Below are 18,037 nucleotides of genomic sequence, written 5' to 3'. Positions count from 1 at the left end.
CTTATGGATTTACAACATGAAGGGAATCTGAAAATCGTTGATAACCTAAATTACATTGATCTTCGTTCTACTATTGTGCTTGTACTATTTGTAAATCATTTCTTGACTTATGGTCTCCCTAGTAGTCGGAAGACTTCTTGCCGCTTTTTTACGTCGAACCTTTTCCTACCATGGATATGACAATATCAATATTGTGCCCAGCATTGTAGTAGCCACCATGGAAGGGAATGCGGCGTTGTACCATCAACTAGTTTGTTTATGTGTGAGGAAGCCAGTCCTAATGTGCAGCCTGGATACCTTCAACCGTATGTAGTGAAGCACAAAGCAAACGTGTAGTGCAAGCGTTTTGGGAACAGCGAAAACACTGCATGCAGCTAACGAAAACGAATTACTGCACGGTATTGCTCTTTATGAATCGGCTGCAACACTTGTGTCGAGTCTTCTATTTGCGTGCCACAGTACTGTGGCTTGAGAATTTCAGTGTGTACCAGTTCTGCTGACAAATGAAAAATTGATAACGAATCTTTACTTTTTCGTGGCAATTGTGAAAACTTAATAACTACTTCCCGTATAACTTCCAAAGGCCCTTGTATTGTTATTATATTCTGAGCACATGTAGGAATGCCTACACAAAACTGACCTGATTAAGATGCCATCTTATACACTGAGGTGAGGCGACGAAAGACGTGGGATAGCGATATGCACATATGCAACTGGCGGTAGTGTCGGGGGTACGCAAGGAATGAAAGGGAAATGCATATGCGGAGCTGTCATATGTACTGAGGTGATTAATGTGAAGAGGTTTCCGAAGTGATTATGGCCCCACGACGGGAATCAATAGACTTTGAACACGGAACCGTAGCTGGAGCGTCATGCATGGGACATTCAATTTCGGAGATCGTTAGGAAATTCAGTAGTCTGAGTTCCACAGTGTCAATAGTGTGCCTAGAATACCAAATTTCAGGCATTAACTCTCACAACTGACAACGCAGTAGCCGACGGCCTTCACTAACGACCGAGAGCAGCGGCATTCGCGTGAAGTTGTCAGTGCTAACAGACAAGCAACACAGCGCGCAATAACTGCAGAAATCAGTGTGGGACGTACGATGAACGTATCTATTAGGACAGTGTGGCGAAATTTGGCGTTAATGGGCTGCGGCAGAAGACGACCGATGAGAGTGCCTTTGCTATCAGCACGACGTCGCCTGCAGCCCCTCTCCTCGGCTCTTGACCGTATCGGTTGGACTGGAAAACCGTGGCCTGTTCAGATGAATCTAGATTTAAGTTGGTAAGAACTGATGGTAAGGTTCGAGTGTAGTGCAGACCTCATGAGGCCATGGATCCAAGTTGTCAACAAGGCACCGTGCAAGCTCGTTGTGATTCGATAGTGGTGTGAGCTATGTTTACATGGAATGGACTGAGTCCTCTGGTCCAATTGAACCGACCATTGACTGGAAATGGCTATGTTCGGCTACTTGGAGACCATTTGCATTTATTCATGGACTTTATGTTCCCATGTTCATGTCACCGGGCCACAATTTTTCGCGAATGGTTTGACATTCTGGACAATAAGAGCGACAGACCTGGCCCCCTATATCGCCCGACGTGAACCCCATAAAACCTTTATGGGACATTTTCGTGACAACATCCTTCACAGGTGACAGTTTCGCAATTAAGGACGGTTACAGAGGGAGCATGGCTCAGTATTTCTGCAGGGGACTTCCAAAGAGTCGAGTTGCAAGAGGAGGTCCGACACGATTTTAGGAGGTACCCTATGCCTTTCGTCACCTCAGTGTAATCTGCAAATACAATACCGACATATAAATGCTTTATTTAATGCTATATGACTTTACTTTAAGAAGAAGTTAACACAGGAATTACTTACTTTGCGCAACCGGTTAATCTAATGAACACTTGAATATCCCTCAGTGGTCCAGTTTGCTACCAATGAGTTCATCATTTGACTTCGAAATGTACAAATATCCCACCCTACAGAAAAGCATGCGCAGCGAACATACCTGGCTCGCGGCTGTGGCCTAAATATTTTTCTGCACAAAAACTGAAATTATTGAATAACAGAATATTCACTATATGCATCGCGAGATATAGCTAACTGCCTCGAAGATCTCGACGCAAACTTGCCTTCAAAGATATGAAAGATTCGTACAAAGACGCTAATAGTAATCTTGTTGCTGAGTAAATGATTTCCGGATGTGAAGGCGTAGGCTAAGTAAATTCAGAGAGATCGATTTCAAATTACTGATTATTTAAACTCAAAACACATTTCATGATGTATGGAAGAACACATTTATTTCTGCATGAACCACGTGTAATTCTATGCCACTGCAAAGTAAAGAATTTACTCAAAAAATATTCAAGAGATCAATCCAAATATCGAGATTCGTTAAATGAATGAGGAAGTGCTCTATATAGTTCGCCTATGATTCGAATATGCTTTATAGTAAACCGAATTCGGCCCACGTGAAAAACACAGAGCATGTCACATGAAATCACTCATAATGCCTCACTACATTCGCGAATTCTTTGCACTGAAATAATACGCTAAGCTGCCCTGTGCAGTGCATTACCTCATCGTAGCTCGTAAGAAGAGAATGTAGGAAACAAATCTCATTGCACGCCACTCTTCTCCTCAAGGAACGTGGCAGCACAAAGCAGCAATTTGCTGCTGCCAGTCACAGCAAGGACGCGTTTCCGGAAGTGATTCCCATTGTGAAGTGCTTTTGTCGTGTCCTATGCAGAGGCGGCGATTTACAAAAAATATTGGCGGGGCCCATACTGGGGTTCTTGCCCCGGGAAATTTTCTAAATTTTTGATAAAAAATAGTGAGCTTTAAAGTTTTTTAAGCGTTTTAGAGTCATATGATCAACATTAGAATCCCGAAAACTTGACTCTCGATAACTCGACACTCCGGGAAACTAGACAAGCCTGACACATTTTTTGGCTTTGAAAAAAGAAACAAAACATAAATACGCATGGTAATTTCGTAAAAAGCTAATTTAGTTTACAGTAATAAACATGCTTATAGACTATTACAGAGCAGTGAATACATAGCTCTGAAAGACTGAAATTATATTTAAATAAATCCTAAATTATCATTAAAAGAATAAAACAAAATATTTGTGTCGCCCAGTAATAGCTCTTTGATTAATAAGTGAAATAGCTAAGTTTAGCTTACTTTGAATAAGGATCAGGGTTCATTAAATAAAAACACTATCTCAAAGATAATGCTTTAATACAGTTAATAAAGTTAATAAAGAATGCCTAATACTTTCAGTCAAAAAGTATGTAAATAGCGGGTTTTAATTGGGTCTTACACCCTAAAAATATTTAATTACTTGAAAATAACTAATGCAGTACTATAGTAATACAGTACAAAACTTGTACTAATATTTCGAAACTGAAAATTTAACATTATGTATGTATCTAATTCTCTATTTTATAAAGATTTTTAATATTGCTCTAAATGTCATAATTAGGACCAGAGTGTCTTTAGAAAGGTGCAAATGTCGACCATCTGACTGGATTACTGAATATGAAGTCGTTGGTGTCTGGTCGGATGTCCAATTCATCCAAAACATCTCGGTGGGCTTGAGGAACAGCCAAGTTGTTCAATCGCTTCTGTCCCATTGTTGATCGGAGATACGACTTCTGACTGCTAAGGGTGCTAAATGACTGTTCTGCTGTTGCTGTCGTGATTGGAACTGCTTGGAGAAGCTTAATGCACTTCACAACACGTAACATTTCTCCAACTGCAGGCTCTTATGTAATGTGCTTTCTTACATCACGCATGTGTTTTAAGACCAGTTGTTTTTTACTAGCGATATCGGCTAACATATTCAAGTGTAAGCGCAGACTTTCAGTGTCTAGGTCATTTTTGAAAAACTCAGTTGGTTTTTCCAAATTTGTTACACCTCTGTTTACTAAAATCAAGCGCTCTTGATCAACTGCAATGACCTTCGTGAGTCCAATTGAAGCAAACCACTCAGTAATGCAAGATTGCACCGTTTCACAAACTTCAATGTAAATAGCTTTGTAGTATTCCTTCGGGGTTTTGAAAGTGTTCGGTGAGCTGGCTTCGTTGTTTTCGTACTTCTTTGGTATACTTCGATTCCAAGGAAGCAAAGGATCACCAACTTGTGAAGGTTTTTATTTAAACGTAATTCCCAAAAGTGTTCAAAACTATCACGCCTTCCATTCAATATAAAAATCGAGCCCTCATATATTTTTTCCAGATCGGCAACGCTTAGATGAGGGCATTAAATTTTTTCATTGACATCCTCTACTGGATTCATTGCATGCCAATAAAGACACGCTTACTCACCCAAAATACGAAGAGCGTTCAATAAGTAATGCAACACCTTTTTTCGGCCAATTTCGGTTTAAAAAAATGGAACATCGTGGAATATTCCCGCTTCATCCTCTGTAGAGTGATGAAGTTGGTTCAAATGGCTCTGAGCACTACGGGACTTAACATCTGAGGTCATCAGTCCACTAGAGCTTAGAACTACTTAAACCTAACTTAACTAACCTAAGGACATCACACACATTCATGCCCGAGGCAGGATTCGAACCTGCGGCCATAGCAGTCGCGCTGTTTCGGACTGAAACACCTAGAACCTCTCGGACACCGCGGCCGGCAGCATCATGAAGTTCCTGGCAGCTCTATACGTAGCTTTCAAAATGGCGTCTGTAGCGGAGGTGCGTTCCAATAGGAGAGCTGTCATTTTCTTTTGGCGGAATACCAGAGCATGGCAGATAATAATTGGCGTTTGCAGAATGTGTACGGCAACCTGGCAACGAACGAAGTCGTTGGGCGAGGCGTCTGTCATCATCGCAAACAGGTCTCGCTAACCTGTTCCATCTCCCGCGTGCCGGCCAGTCGTACGCAGTTGTGACGCTTGCAATGTTAGAACGTGCGGACAGTCTCATTCGAGATGATCCACTTATCACAATCAAATACGTCGCTGCTCAAGTGGACGTCTCTATTGTAGTGCTGACACAGAGTGCTCCAGTCGGGATAATTACAGGTGTGTACTGCTGGGTTCCTCGCCACCTACCAGCAGACTATAAACAGCAACGAAGAACCATATGCGCGGAACTGCATGCGCTTTGCGAGGCTGATCGTGACAATTTTTTTGTCGAACATTGTCACAAGATGAAACGTAGATTCATCTCTTCGAACCGCAGTCCGCGGAATGGCGACACACCACCTCTCCTCCAAAGGAAAAGTGTTTCGATCGTCGGAATAATTTTTAATTTTTAATTTTTGATAGCGATATCTCGATTTCGCCTGTTTCCACCACTGGCGGCGCGGTATGTTTACTTGCGCTAGAGGGCAGTTATGGCACCTTCTCGCGCACGCATTGTGGGCCTTCTGCAGCCTGTATAGGGGCCGCCGCTTGCGCTGAGAAGTCTGCTCCGGCGAGATCGTGTACCAACACTCTCACCTGAAGATGGTGGCCAGTTGGACCGCTGAAATATTGTGTCAAGATGACGTTATGATCCGGATGCACACCCGCGAAGAATATTATCAAGGAAAAATTGTTCAGAGCCGCATCCTCTACTGGTAAAGTTGTGTCGGCGGTCTCTGGAACTCTGAAGGGGTTGTTTGATGTCCTCTCTCTCGATGCAACGATCAGTTCTGAAGCGCATTGTGCTACCCTCAGGAAATTGAAGAAACGACTTCAGAGTGTTAGTCGCCACAAAATTGCAAACCAACTTCTCCATGACAACGCACGCCTCACACAAGTCTGCACACCCGAGAGGAGCTCACAAAACTTCATTGGACTGTTCTTCCTCATCCACCCTACAGCCCGCACCTCGCACCTTCCGGCTTCCATCTGTTTGGCCCAATGAAGGATGCCCTCTGCGGGAAACAGTAGTTGGATGACGTGGAGGTTATTGAAGCAGGAAGACGTCGGATCCGTCGTCGATCATAAGAGTGGTATCGTATGGGCATACAGGCCATCCCTAAGGTGGAATAAGACCTTCACACTGAAAGGAGATTTTGTTGAAAAAAAAATGGTTTTGTAGGAAAACGAGTGGGGAATAATATTGTGTATTAGAATCCTGAATAAAACCAACCTGCTTTCAGAAAAGAAGTGTTGCGTTATCTATTGAACGCCCCTCACATTTTTACTCCAATGGGAATAAAGATGATTATAACACAGTTCTAAATTTGGCAGTCGTCTCAAAGAACCTGGATATCCCTCTAGGAGAACAAGACCAACCGCTCCACTACCATAGTCTGTTCAAGGCCACATAGACTATGTGATCAAAAGTATCCGGACACCCCCAAAAACATACGTTTTTCATGTTAGGTTCATTGTGCTGCCACCTACTGCGAGGTACTCCTTGTAATTAGACATCGTGTAAGAGCAGAATGGGGCGCTCGTCGGAACTCACGGGCTTCAGACGTGGTCAGGTGATTGGGTGTCACTTGTGTCATACGTCTGTACACGAGATTTCCACACTCCTAAACATCCCTACGTCCACTGTTTCCGATGTGATAATGAAGTGGATACGTGAAGGGACACGTACAGCACAAAAATGTACAGGCCGACATCGTCTGTTGACTGACAGAGACCGACGACCATTGAAGAGGGTCGTAATGTGTAATAGGCAGACATCTATCCGTACTGCATCAGGATCCACTACAAGTACTATGACAGTTAGGCGGGAGGTGATAAAACGTGGATTTCACGGTCGAGCGGCTGCTCGTAAGCCACATACACTCCTGTAAATGCCAAACGTCGCCTCGCTTGGTATAAGGAGAGTAAACATTGGACGATTGAACAGTGGAAAAACGTTGTGTGGAGTGACGAATTACGGTACACAATGTGGCAATGCGATGGCAGGGTACGGTGAATGCCCGGTGAACGTCATCTGCCAGCGCTGTAGTGCCAATAGTAAAATTCGGAGACGATGGTGTTATGGTGTGGTCGTGTTTTTCATGGAGAGGGCTTCCACCCCTTGTTTTGTGTGGCACTATCACAGCACAGCCCTACATTGATGTTTTAAGCACCTACTTGCTTCCCACTGTTGAAGAGCAATTCGGGGATCGCGATTGCATCTTTCAACACGATCGAGTACCTGTTCATAATGCACGGTCTGTGGCGGAGTGGTTACACGACAATGACTTCCCTGTTATGGACTGGCCTGCGCAGAGTCCTGACCTAAATCCTATGGAACCCCTTTGGAATGTTTTGTAACGCTGACTTCGTGCCAGGCCTCACCGACCGACATCGATACCTCTCCTCAGTGCAGCACTCTGCGAAGAAAGGGCTGCCATTTCCCTAGAAACCTTCCAGCACCTGATTCAACGTATGCCTGCGAGAGTGGAGGGTGTCACCAAGGCTAAGGGTGGACCAACGCCATATTGAATTCTAGCATTACCGATGGAGGGGGCCACGAACTTGTAAGTCATTTTCAGCCAGGTGTCCAGATACTTTTGATCACATAGTGTACCTGCTTCACGCGTTCCTCTGTCGGCAGGCGCTGTCGGCGCCGGCGGGTCCGCTGTACGGCCTGATACAGCGGCTGGTCCGCAACAACCTGGCAGGGGCGCCCGAGAACTTCCGCACGCAGCAGTGGGACTTCGATCCCGAGGTCTCCGACCGGCGCAGGACCGAGTTCGAGGCCCGCCACGGCAGGATGGGCGAGCGGCTCGTGGAGCGGTTCGGCCTCGGTGAAGACGGCTTCCCAGAGGTGCGTTCCGGCCTCTGCAAACGGGGCTCATTCGTCATTATTGAGGTCTCGACGACTCTTCTTACACCTCGAAGGGGATCTTCCCCCGCGTCTTCATTCTCGAACGATTCTCAGGGATCTGATACATCAGACTTACACGTCAGATTCCTCCATTCTTCCCGACGATACGTGTCACTCACCTGCGATATTTCGCAAACGAGGGGATTTTTTAAAAATGTTTTCATTCCCTGCCTCTGAAGGGAGAGAGCGGGCTACTTATTCTAACTTAAACTAACTTACGCTAAGGACAACACACACACACCCATGCCCGAGGTAGGACTCGAAACTCCGACGCCGGGAGTTGCCCTAACCATGGCAAGGCGCCTTAGACCGCACGGCTACCCCGCACGGCAGAAATGACAGTAAGGAATTTATATATTGAAAGGCCAATGTCAAAATACCCAGATTCGTGAACAGGGGTCGACAAGAGGTTCGTGAACGTACATCACTTATTGCCCGAACCGCCCATTTCCGAGCCAAAAATATCCTTTTAGAATGGGACAAGTTTCTGGTGTAAACCAAATCCCGTAAGGACAGACAGTAGAGATTCATGATGGATACTATCATAGGCTATTTTAAAATCGACGAAGTTGATTACTACCTTCTTGTTCCTGACCTTCGGTGTTTCATTATCCATTTAAGAGTAATAATTTGACCAGGATAGCTTCGTCCTGGGCGGAAACCTCCTTGATATTCACCTAATTCAGCGTGAAGCTGTTAATGAATTCTGAAATACAGAACCTCAGAGAAAACTGTGAAGTAGTATCCAGGGAGGATATATTTGGATCCGATCTATCTCTTTCGTTGTGTAGTGGATTGTTTATTGCAACATTCCATTCCTCTGGAAATTTCTCAGTATTCCAGATATTTATGAGGTGTGTATGTAAATTCAGTACAGTTAGTACATTTGCGTATTTCCAGAGTTCTGCCACTAGTTGATTCTCTAAAAGCGCCTTATAATTCCGGAGTTAATCACTGCTTGTACTTCGTCTGGATGTGAGGGGATAACGTCTTCTAGATGCGCTTCTCGGATAAGGGTCCGATTCGAAATAATGTTGATGTCCCGCACTGTTTAGTAACTGTTTGAAGTATTCAGCGAAAAACATTGAATTTTCATAATTTTTATGTCGTATTGTTATCTTTCCGTTCGTATCCATCATCATAAGAGCAGGTGGAGTATACGGGGTATTTATAAATGAATGTCGGGGTTTTAACGCTTTATAATATTTATTATATTAAACTTACAGTTATAAATGATATGTCAAATGAAAGAGCAACTCTCAAACACTTTTACCAAGAATCTTATAAATGTTCAATGTGAGCACCATTTGTCTCACGACACACATCAAGTCTATAGCCGAATTGTTCCCAAACGTTGATAAGTGTGTCTTCACTGATTGTAGCAACAGCTGCTTCAATACGGTATCTTAATTCAGGGAGGTCTGCTGATAGCGGAGACACGTACACACGATCCTTGATGAAGCCCCAAAGGACAAAATCGCATGGCGTTAGGTCGGGTGAACGTGGAGGCCATGCAAAGCAAGCCCTGTTATTGGACCCCTTGCGGCCTATCCAGAGCTTGGGTACAGTGAAGTTCAACCAATCGCGTGCTTCGCTATGCCAGTGAACATTTATAAGGTTCTTGGTAAAACTTTTTGAGTTGCTCTTTCATTTGACATATCATTTATAACTGTAAATTTAATGTAATAAATATCATAAGCGTTAAAACCCCGATATTCGTTTATAAACAACCTGTATGTCGATTGGTTCTGTTTAAATGTGTAGTAGTACTCTCTCGTCTGATGTCGACTGAAAGCCTCCTCGAGAGGTTTAAGTGAGTCCTAATTAAATTTCCATTTGACGCATCTAATTTCTTTAGCCGTTGATCGTCTATCACTGATTAATTCATCCCTGGATCTTTCAGTTTCCTTTGTTAGTCACCTAACCAAGCTTTACGCCTGCGTAAAACTGCCATATCGCATTCATCATCGCACCAAGCATGTTTCTTCCGTTTCTGTAAGGGAGCAACTTCTTCAGCGAAAGCTTTTAATCCACTGACAATTGCTCCTAGACTGTCACCTAAGGGTATTCTAGAGCTCCTGTAATGTTGTTGTTGTGGTCTTCAGTCCTGAGACTGGTTTGATGCAGCTCTCCATGCTACTCTATCCTGTGCAAGCTTTTTCATCTCCCAGTACCTACTGCAACCTACATCCTTCTGAATCTGCTTACTGTATTCATCTCTTGGTCTCCCTCTACGATTTTTACCCTCCACGCTGCCCTCCAATACTAAATTGGTGACCCCTTGATGCCTCAGAACATGTCCTACCAACCGATCCCTTCTTCTGGTAAAGTTGTGCCACAAACTTCTATTCTCCCCAATCCTATTCAATACTTCCTCATTAGTTATGTGATCTACCCATCTAATCTTCAGCATTCTTCTGTAGCACCACATTTCGAAAGCTTCTATTCTCTTCTTGTCCAAACTATTTATCGTCCATGTTTCACTTCCATACATGGCTACACTCCATACGAATACTTTCAGAAATGACTTCCTGACACTTAAATCAATACTGGATGTTAACAAATTTCTCTTCTTCAGAAACGCTTTCCTTGCCATTGCCAGCCTACATTTTATATCCTCTCTACTTCGACCATCATCAGTTATTTTGCTCCCCAAATAGCAAAACTCCTTTACTACTTTAAGTGCCTCATTTCCTAATCTAATTCCCTCAGCATCACCCGACTTAATTAGACTACATTCCATTATCCTTGTTTTGCTTTTGTTGATGTTCCTGTAATATACCGGGTTATTTTTAATCGCTCGACAATTTCTCCTAGATTACCTCTTAAGGGTATTCTAGACCTCTGGTAATATATCGGACTACGAATAATGTAGCTACGCTCAGAAGTTCTCTATCAAACTTTTGAGGTTTGTTTTTACTTTTATGTGTCAGTCTGATGTTTGACATGGAGTGGCCTAAATCAATATCGACGCCACATAGTCTCCGCACGGTCTCAGTCGACTCAAAACTAAAACTGACTGCCTGCCTGACCCCTACTCTCTCATCGCTAGCGGCGCTAGACAATCGATTTTGCCTATCATCGACTTGTGCGAGGCAAAAATGTGTATATCGTTGCGTATGGTATAACCCTACCACTACTATTGTAATTTGGTATGCTTTTACCTAAATAACACAAAACCTTGTCTCTATGTTGCTACGTATACTATACCCCAACAGAACAAATAGTCCAGTCACGTGAAAAGCCACATACAACCCTCATACTGAAGTTTAGTTTACTTTCCAAATTAAGTTAACTATGGGAGAGTAGTCCTGTTAATAGGAAAAGCTAATCAATAGAGTCACCCTTTTTACAGGATTTGACCGTGTGTTGTGTCTAATGGATAAGTAAATCAGACTATTCACTTCTTTTCCTAAGATCTTACCCAGCGGTTAGATAGAAGCGCAGTATGAATAACATTATACGCAGCCAAGACAACTCAGTTCCAAGCTCATTTAGTAGTTAAAAATATGTACTAAAGACTGCCAGCCTATCCATGCAATGAAACAGTGAAGGCCGGCCGAAGTGGCCGTGCGGTTAAAGGCGCTGCAGTCTGGAACCGCAAGACCGCTACGGTCGCAGGTTCGAATCCTGCCTCGGGCATGGATGTTTGTGATGTCCTTAGGTTAGTTAGGTTTAACTAGTTCTAAGGGACTAATGACCTCAGCAGTTGAGTCCCATAGTGCTCAGAGCCATTTTTTTTGAAACAGTGAAGTATTGGAAAAGCAGAAGTATGAATTTGCCTACTTTCCTGCTACTGTTTAATTTGGTTCTTCAAATAAATATTACTCCACTGAAACAATGTTGGACTACACCATTATACATTACGTTTTTAATAGAGAAAAGGCCCAGTAGATAACTTCAAGGAAGCTAAAAAAAATTGGTCAGGGGTGATCTTTAGAAAAGCATTTCCCATAATGAACAAGCTTAAATACTAAAATACTTAGATACTAAAGCATACACTTTTTATACTGAAGATACTAAAGCATACACTTTTTATACTGAACATGTCTCTTTCTTACTGGAACTTACTTTCAAAAGCTATTACTTTTTGAACTAATTCTGCATAGTCATTTAACAAATTCTAGCAACTTGGCTTCACTCTGATTGAATTTTACGTAAGCAAATTTTTATTATAACACTTTGCAACAGTTAAGCAAACTTTTTTATTATTTACACAAAAACAATTTAAATGGTGCCTCTTTATATTAACTTGGCACTTCATGTATCTGTAAAAACGGATACTCGGATTAATCAAACACCAGGAAGGAACCCTATATAAATGTATGATTAGGATGAGATAACAGAGTGAACCATTTTCTTTAAAGTAAAAGAATGATTATTGAAAAACAGTTTAAATTAATGGTTCAGGCTGTACAAAAGTAAAATTACAAAATAAGTCTTAGCAGGCTGTACGCTTGAGAGTGGCGAACAATTACAGCGGGGCTACACTCCCACAGTACGACCTGCAAGTATCTTGTTGTATGGGCTCAGTTTCTCCTCTTGGCGACGTTCAATTTTACATACAGTAGCCGAACAGCTTGCAACTATGTCGTAAGCCGTTTGCAGTGTTCATCCGAGGCATTTTCGTGCAAATTTGCAGGAAAAGCTTCTCCTGCTCCACAAAGGTGTTTCCTCAATCACTGCTGCCCACAGACTGTGTGACTTAATTCCCGCTCTTGCTCTAGGTAGCACGGCAATTCGCCCATGCCACCTTCTACACTCCCCAGAGCCTTTCGTTTCAAACAAAAGCACACTGGCTTTTACATAACACCTATTTCTTAAATTGTTGCTAAGCGTGACCATTTCTTAAATTGCCAAATTTACATCAACATGGACAATTAATACACACAAATATTTTTAAATACAAAATGTCATCAGAAAAAATATTTAACGTAATAAACAATTTACATAGTAAATGCTTTGCATCTACAAACATATAGTACCAAGATGCGAAAATTTTAAAGCAAAAAAAATTATAAAAAAATAAATGAACAATAAACAAATAATGTTATAAAGGAATCGCGGACTCTTTGCAACTCCCAAGTAAAAGTCAATTATCTCGACAAAAAAGTCTTTATAAAAACTTGCACCAAAAATCTAAATTAAAATATATCGCAAAAATGTTACGTACTACAGAAAAAAACGCAGATTCGGACGTTACAAAACGGTGTAATGAAACTGCATTAATATTTCATTAGTTATAGCTCCGGCCAACTGAAAAATGATGTTCTGAAAAAAAGCATTTAGAGTTTCAACTTGTGTTTTTTTAGTACTAAAATTAAACAAACCTTTAGTAGGCAATGACAGTACCGTAGAGTTGGCCTTTTTTTCACCGATGTCGAAATACTCTCATTTTGAGGAAATTATATCGATTAACAGGCTTCCGCTAAGCAGTCGAAGCATTTTTGCACGTTTGAAATTATTTTTCGAACCTTTTCTATCCGTATAAATACGTTTGTTTGTCATTTTCAAGCCTCACATTTTACTTCATATAAAAAACAAGCGAAATGAGAAGTTAAAAGTAGACGTGAGGTAAGCAAGTGGTTTCAGACTATTCACCATAAAGGAGTCATCGAATCATGTTAAGAAGAGAAATCTTGTTGAGAATAGTATTTTAGTTGCTACTAATGTCCTCCGTGATACTATCCGAAGCTAACAGGACTCCTGTTGCGTCGGTAACTATTGTAGTATTACGCAGACTGCATTAGAGCGCTCGGATGCGCCAGACCCCAATGCGGTAAAACACAGTTTTTACATATTTTAACATTTATGGCAGACTTCATATGAACGAATCTTCAAAGTAGACTCTCTAAACAACATTTTAACCAAATTAAAAATTAGGCTAAAAAAATTCTTTACTGGTATATCCCTTAAACCCTTCCAGACCTGACTTTTTTCTGCAGGAAAGATAATTTTTCTTTATGTGGTAATGCTCTTAGCTGACTTTTAACGATTTTAGATGCAAGATTTATACAAAAAATATGTACTCATTTTCCTAACATACTTTGTACACTTGGCTTCATTTTATGGACTAAAATAACTAATTACGAAATATTCTTTATTGTAATGAAAATTAAAGTGATCATCCAATAATTGCCATGCAAAATAACAACAGCGATATTCAGTTATGCAGTGGAATATGTGAGCTAACAGCCCAAAGATGTTCGGGCTCACATACGGTTCCCCTTCATCGAAATATCTTGACTCAATCTCATTACACGTCCTAAATTAGACGCCTGTGATCCTTTGGTTAAATTGTCTGGCTGATGGCAAGTTTGCGAAATACAAAGTTAATATAACATATAATAACAGTAATTATAATATCGAGAGCTAAATTAACGGCCCATAAATGATGTAGGGCACTCAGTTGTTATTTGGTTAGAATTTTATTTATTCAGAAAGCAAACTAATAGCGAAAGTGGTCGTATTTAGAGTTACTGTTACGCTCGAGCGCATATCCATTTGACACAGTTCGATCATTCACAAAGCCATCGCGAACTACAAGTTCGATATTCCACCTCATTAACTATGCGAAAAGTTGGAGCTCTACCAGGCGCGCGGCTGTTCACCGCTCAGAAACTAAGTCCCGCGATACCACACAACACGAAATTTTCCAAGTCGTTTCACTTCCTAGCTGCCTAAAGACCGACCGCGCGCTTTCACGTCTCCACCAGCACTGTATCTTTGGTGTCTCCAGCCGAAGTCTCCGCATTCGCGTCTGCATCCGAACTATACCCTTTCGTGTCTCTAGCCGAACTGTCTTCTTTGGTGTCTAGACCAGAACTGCCCTCTGCCCATCTCCGACCGCGTTTCCCGCGCGCCGAACATCTTCGCTCAACTGACTAGCGCAGTTCCCTTTCCAGAAGCCGCCCATCTGCTTGACTACAGCTTATTCTACATTACTTTACATTTTAACATATTTAAATAATCAAAGCTTGACCACTTTCACCTTCTAAATAAAGTAACAATAATATCCATTACATAATAAACGTTAAATTCATTTACATAAAACCAATACAATTTCCTTCTTAACTTTGAATGTCACGGCCAGTACCTTTGCATCAATGTGCTTTCTGATAAATAAATAAAGAACAAAAGTAAGTATTATGCACTAAACTTTACAACAAATATTCTATTACCTAATGATTCAAAAAGATGCTGTCTCCAATGGGTCAAATGTCTCTGAGCACTATGGGACTTAACTGCTAAGGTCATCAGTCTCCTAGAACTTAGAACTACTTAAACCTAACTAGCCTAAGGACATCACACACATCCATGCCCGAGGCAGGATTCGAACCTGCGACCGTAGCGGTCGCGCGGTTCCAGACTGTAGCGCCTAGAACCGGATGCTGTCGTCGTTCAGTGTGTTTTTTGTGGAGGAAATGATGATCTGATGCTTAACTCAAAATACTAATAATTTAAATTTACTATATCTTTTAAAGAAATGAAGTTACAGAATTGATATTTACAACATTTGTCATTTTAATGACGCGCTTCTATATGAAATGTCGATCGTTCAGACCGACTGAAGCGTTCAGATTTTAGCATTCAGGTCTTTGTTACAAAACTTGAATTTCACTTTAAAGTAAATCCTAAACTATTATAGATATGATCAATATTCAAATTTTATTGGGATCAACATGAAAATTTATGATGGATAGTAGATTAAAATTACTGTAGCTTGATTCCCTGCACTACTACAGAATTAATAAATGTTTCCCTTTACGGCCAATCATAGGTCCGCCATATTTAACATGCTACGTCTCCTTGGCCATGAAAGCCTTTACTGGGTTTCCCTATGACGTAGGTTCTCGTCTGTCTCACGCGCACACTACAGCGCATCGCCCTCAATAAACAATAGGCGCCTGTGAGTTTCCCCATCTCGTGGTGAATCTGCGCCGTTTGTGGCATCCGGTCCTGAACGACAGGGTTCGTTTCACAATTCCTGAAGGCTGACGCTTTCGGCCATATACTTAAATGAGAGCGAAATGCTCGTTAACTCACAAATATAGCGAACCAACCACATCCGTGAATTCTGGTGGTCGCGATTTGCTGCGCACTGCTACATTGATTTACTGATATTTTCATCTTAATCAGTTGGGCACGTGTGCATGATGAAAAGATTGAAAATTCGCACATGTGTATCTCAGGTTTCCACTGGGGAAAAATACATCTGTTGCTGCTAAGACACTGTAAAAGTTAAGGTAAACAATTGTAGCCAGAGGGGCTGAAAGGGATAAGAGATACAGAAGTAACTCTGAGTGTACGTAAACAGGACCACTAATGTTTGGGTCCCATATCAATGACTCGTTTATTGTCCACAGCTCCACCTGCAGCAGCAGCTGGCCAGGGACGCAGCGCTGGTCGCCCCCGCCGCCCCCACCGCCTCCGCTGCCCCCGCGGCGCCACTTCATGACAACTCGGTGTACGGCTGACGTCAGAATGCCGTGCAGCAGTCATCCCCGGTGCCACTGCCTCGATATACTCCATTGTGAGCAGCTTCCACCTCTCCAGGCGGTCGTGGCGCCGTGTAAAGCAGTGGTGCAAGTGAAACTGTGACGTTCCGTAACTCCTCATCTTCTGCACGGGCTAATTTTACAAAGGAAACCAGATTTCCAGCCATATGGCCATGACGTGCTTTCCACTAATAAAAAAGTGTTATAAAATTCCGCATTTCTCGCTTCATATCACAGCATTGATCCTCGCCGTCACATTGTCTTCTTACAACATTTTATATCCTGGAACATCGACCACACAATCCGCTGTCCCACCTCTTAAACCCGAACATTGGATCCATACCTTAAAGTCTTAACCCTCTCATTCCTTGCACATCCTTTTCTATAGCATCTTTACCGTCTTCCCACCTACCAACAGTATCACCGGCCGAGAATGAATCTTTCATAAAATTTCTCGCACTCCATTAGGCCGTCTGGTACAGCAGCCCTATGTAGAATATTTGAATAAAAACAGTGTTGGATGCAACTTAATATTTTATTAACGACGTGTTTCGCCTTCGTGGAACACCTTCAGATTATCAGTAAAAATAGCAAAATAAGAAAAAAAATTAGGGTACTGCCCTAGCTTGCACGATTCTATATGTGAATAAGAAGTTGTCACTGACCTTAAAACTTTCTTTTTGCGACATTTTAATCTGTATGAGACTGAAGCACGTGTGGAACAAGATGAGCCCGCAGAGACCCAGTCAAAAACAACTAAAATAGTATAGTCTTCAAATGGCTCTGAGCACTATGGGACTTAACAGCTGTGGTCATCAGTCCCCTAGAACTTAGAACTACTTAAACCTAACTAACCTAAGGACATCACACACATCCATGCCCGAGGCAGGATTCGAACCTGCGACCGTAGCAATCGCACGGTTCCGGACTGCGCGCCTAGAACCGCGAGACCACCGCGGCCGGCTAGTATTGTGTAACTGCGGGATAGAATGCTAAATAAATAATCAGATAGACCGAGGCAACATATCTTAGTAAAGTCGTACAAGCAGGGCAGAATGGTACAGAGGTTGGACCACACATAGAATAGTACACCATTTAAACATGATGCAGAGTGCTGCCGCCGTACTTCACTGCAGGAGCGTCAAGCGCACACAAAGACGAGCAACAAAATGAGGCTTGCGTAGAATGTCTGCGGCGGAGGTGGCACTCAAAATACTTATGTGGCAGACGGGATATTTAATGCTTACAAAACAGATCTGCAAATGGTTGATTCACTATAATCAAGTTAAACGGTCACAATTACTCAGAACACAGTCGCCCATAAAAAAAATTAAACCACTCCAAGTAGATGAAATAGCATCAGTCGTAACTAAATAAAACCGTAAGATAACCACCAAGGATAGGCACCCTGACAAATGGGGATAAAAAAATTCTTAAAACAGCAAGTTCCGATCCGACTTTACCACTGACATCACTGAATCGTAATCCTACTAGTCAGCTGATCGTTCAGCAATTGTTAGTCTCCCGTACACGTGTGTTTCAAGATTTCCAACTCTTCCAACAAATCAAGCCATTTGCCTTTCCGAGCACAATATGACATGCAGAGATCATTAGGCGTGGGTGGTCGGTGCCCTGCTGTCTCATTCTAAACTTTGTGCCAGTTTGACCAATATAGAATTTATGGTAGACATTGCATTCCAATTTGTAAACACCTGGGAGGCATACCAATCTTTACTAGTCCGTTCATTACG

General features: G+C 42.1%; 1 protein-coding gene across 1 annotated transcript in view; it reads left to right on the top strand.

The window, feature by feature from the left end:
- Positions 1-17,051, top strand: part of LOC126484218 (uncharacterized) — a 60,739-nt gene extending 43,688 nt beyond the window's left edge. The window contains exons 2-3 of the mRNA XM_050107632.1: positions 7,516-7,728; positions 16,155-17,051. Coding sequence (XP_049963589.1) covers positions 7,516-7,728; positions 16,155-16,265 — 324 coding nt within the window. The 3' untranslated portion in view covers positions 16,266-17,051. The remainder of the gene's footprint in view (positions 1-7,515; positions 7,729-16,154) is intronic.
- The last annotated feature ends 986 nt before the right edge of the window (positions 17,052-18,037 follow it).

The sequence above is a fragment of the Schistocerca serialis genome, chromosome 6 (assembly GCF_023864345.2).
Source record: "Schistocerca serialis cubense isolate TAMUIC-IGC-003099 chromosome 6, iqSchSeri2.2, whole genome shotgun sequence".
Classification (NCBI taxonomy): domain Eukaryota; kingdom Metazoa; phylum Arthropoda; class Insecta; order Orthoptera; family Acrididae; genus Schistocerca; species Schistocerca serialis.
The sequence above is the reverse complement of the archived record's forward strand: the minus strand, read 5'-3'. Positions and strand labels throughout refer to the sequence as shown.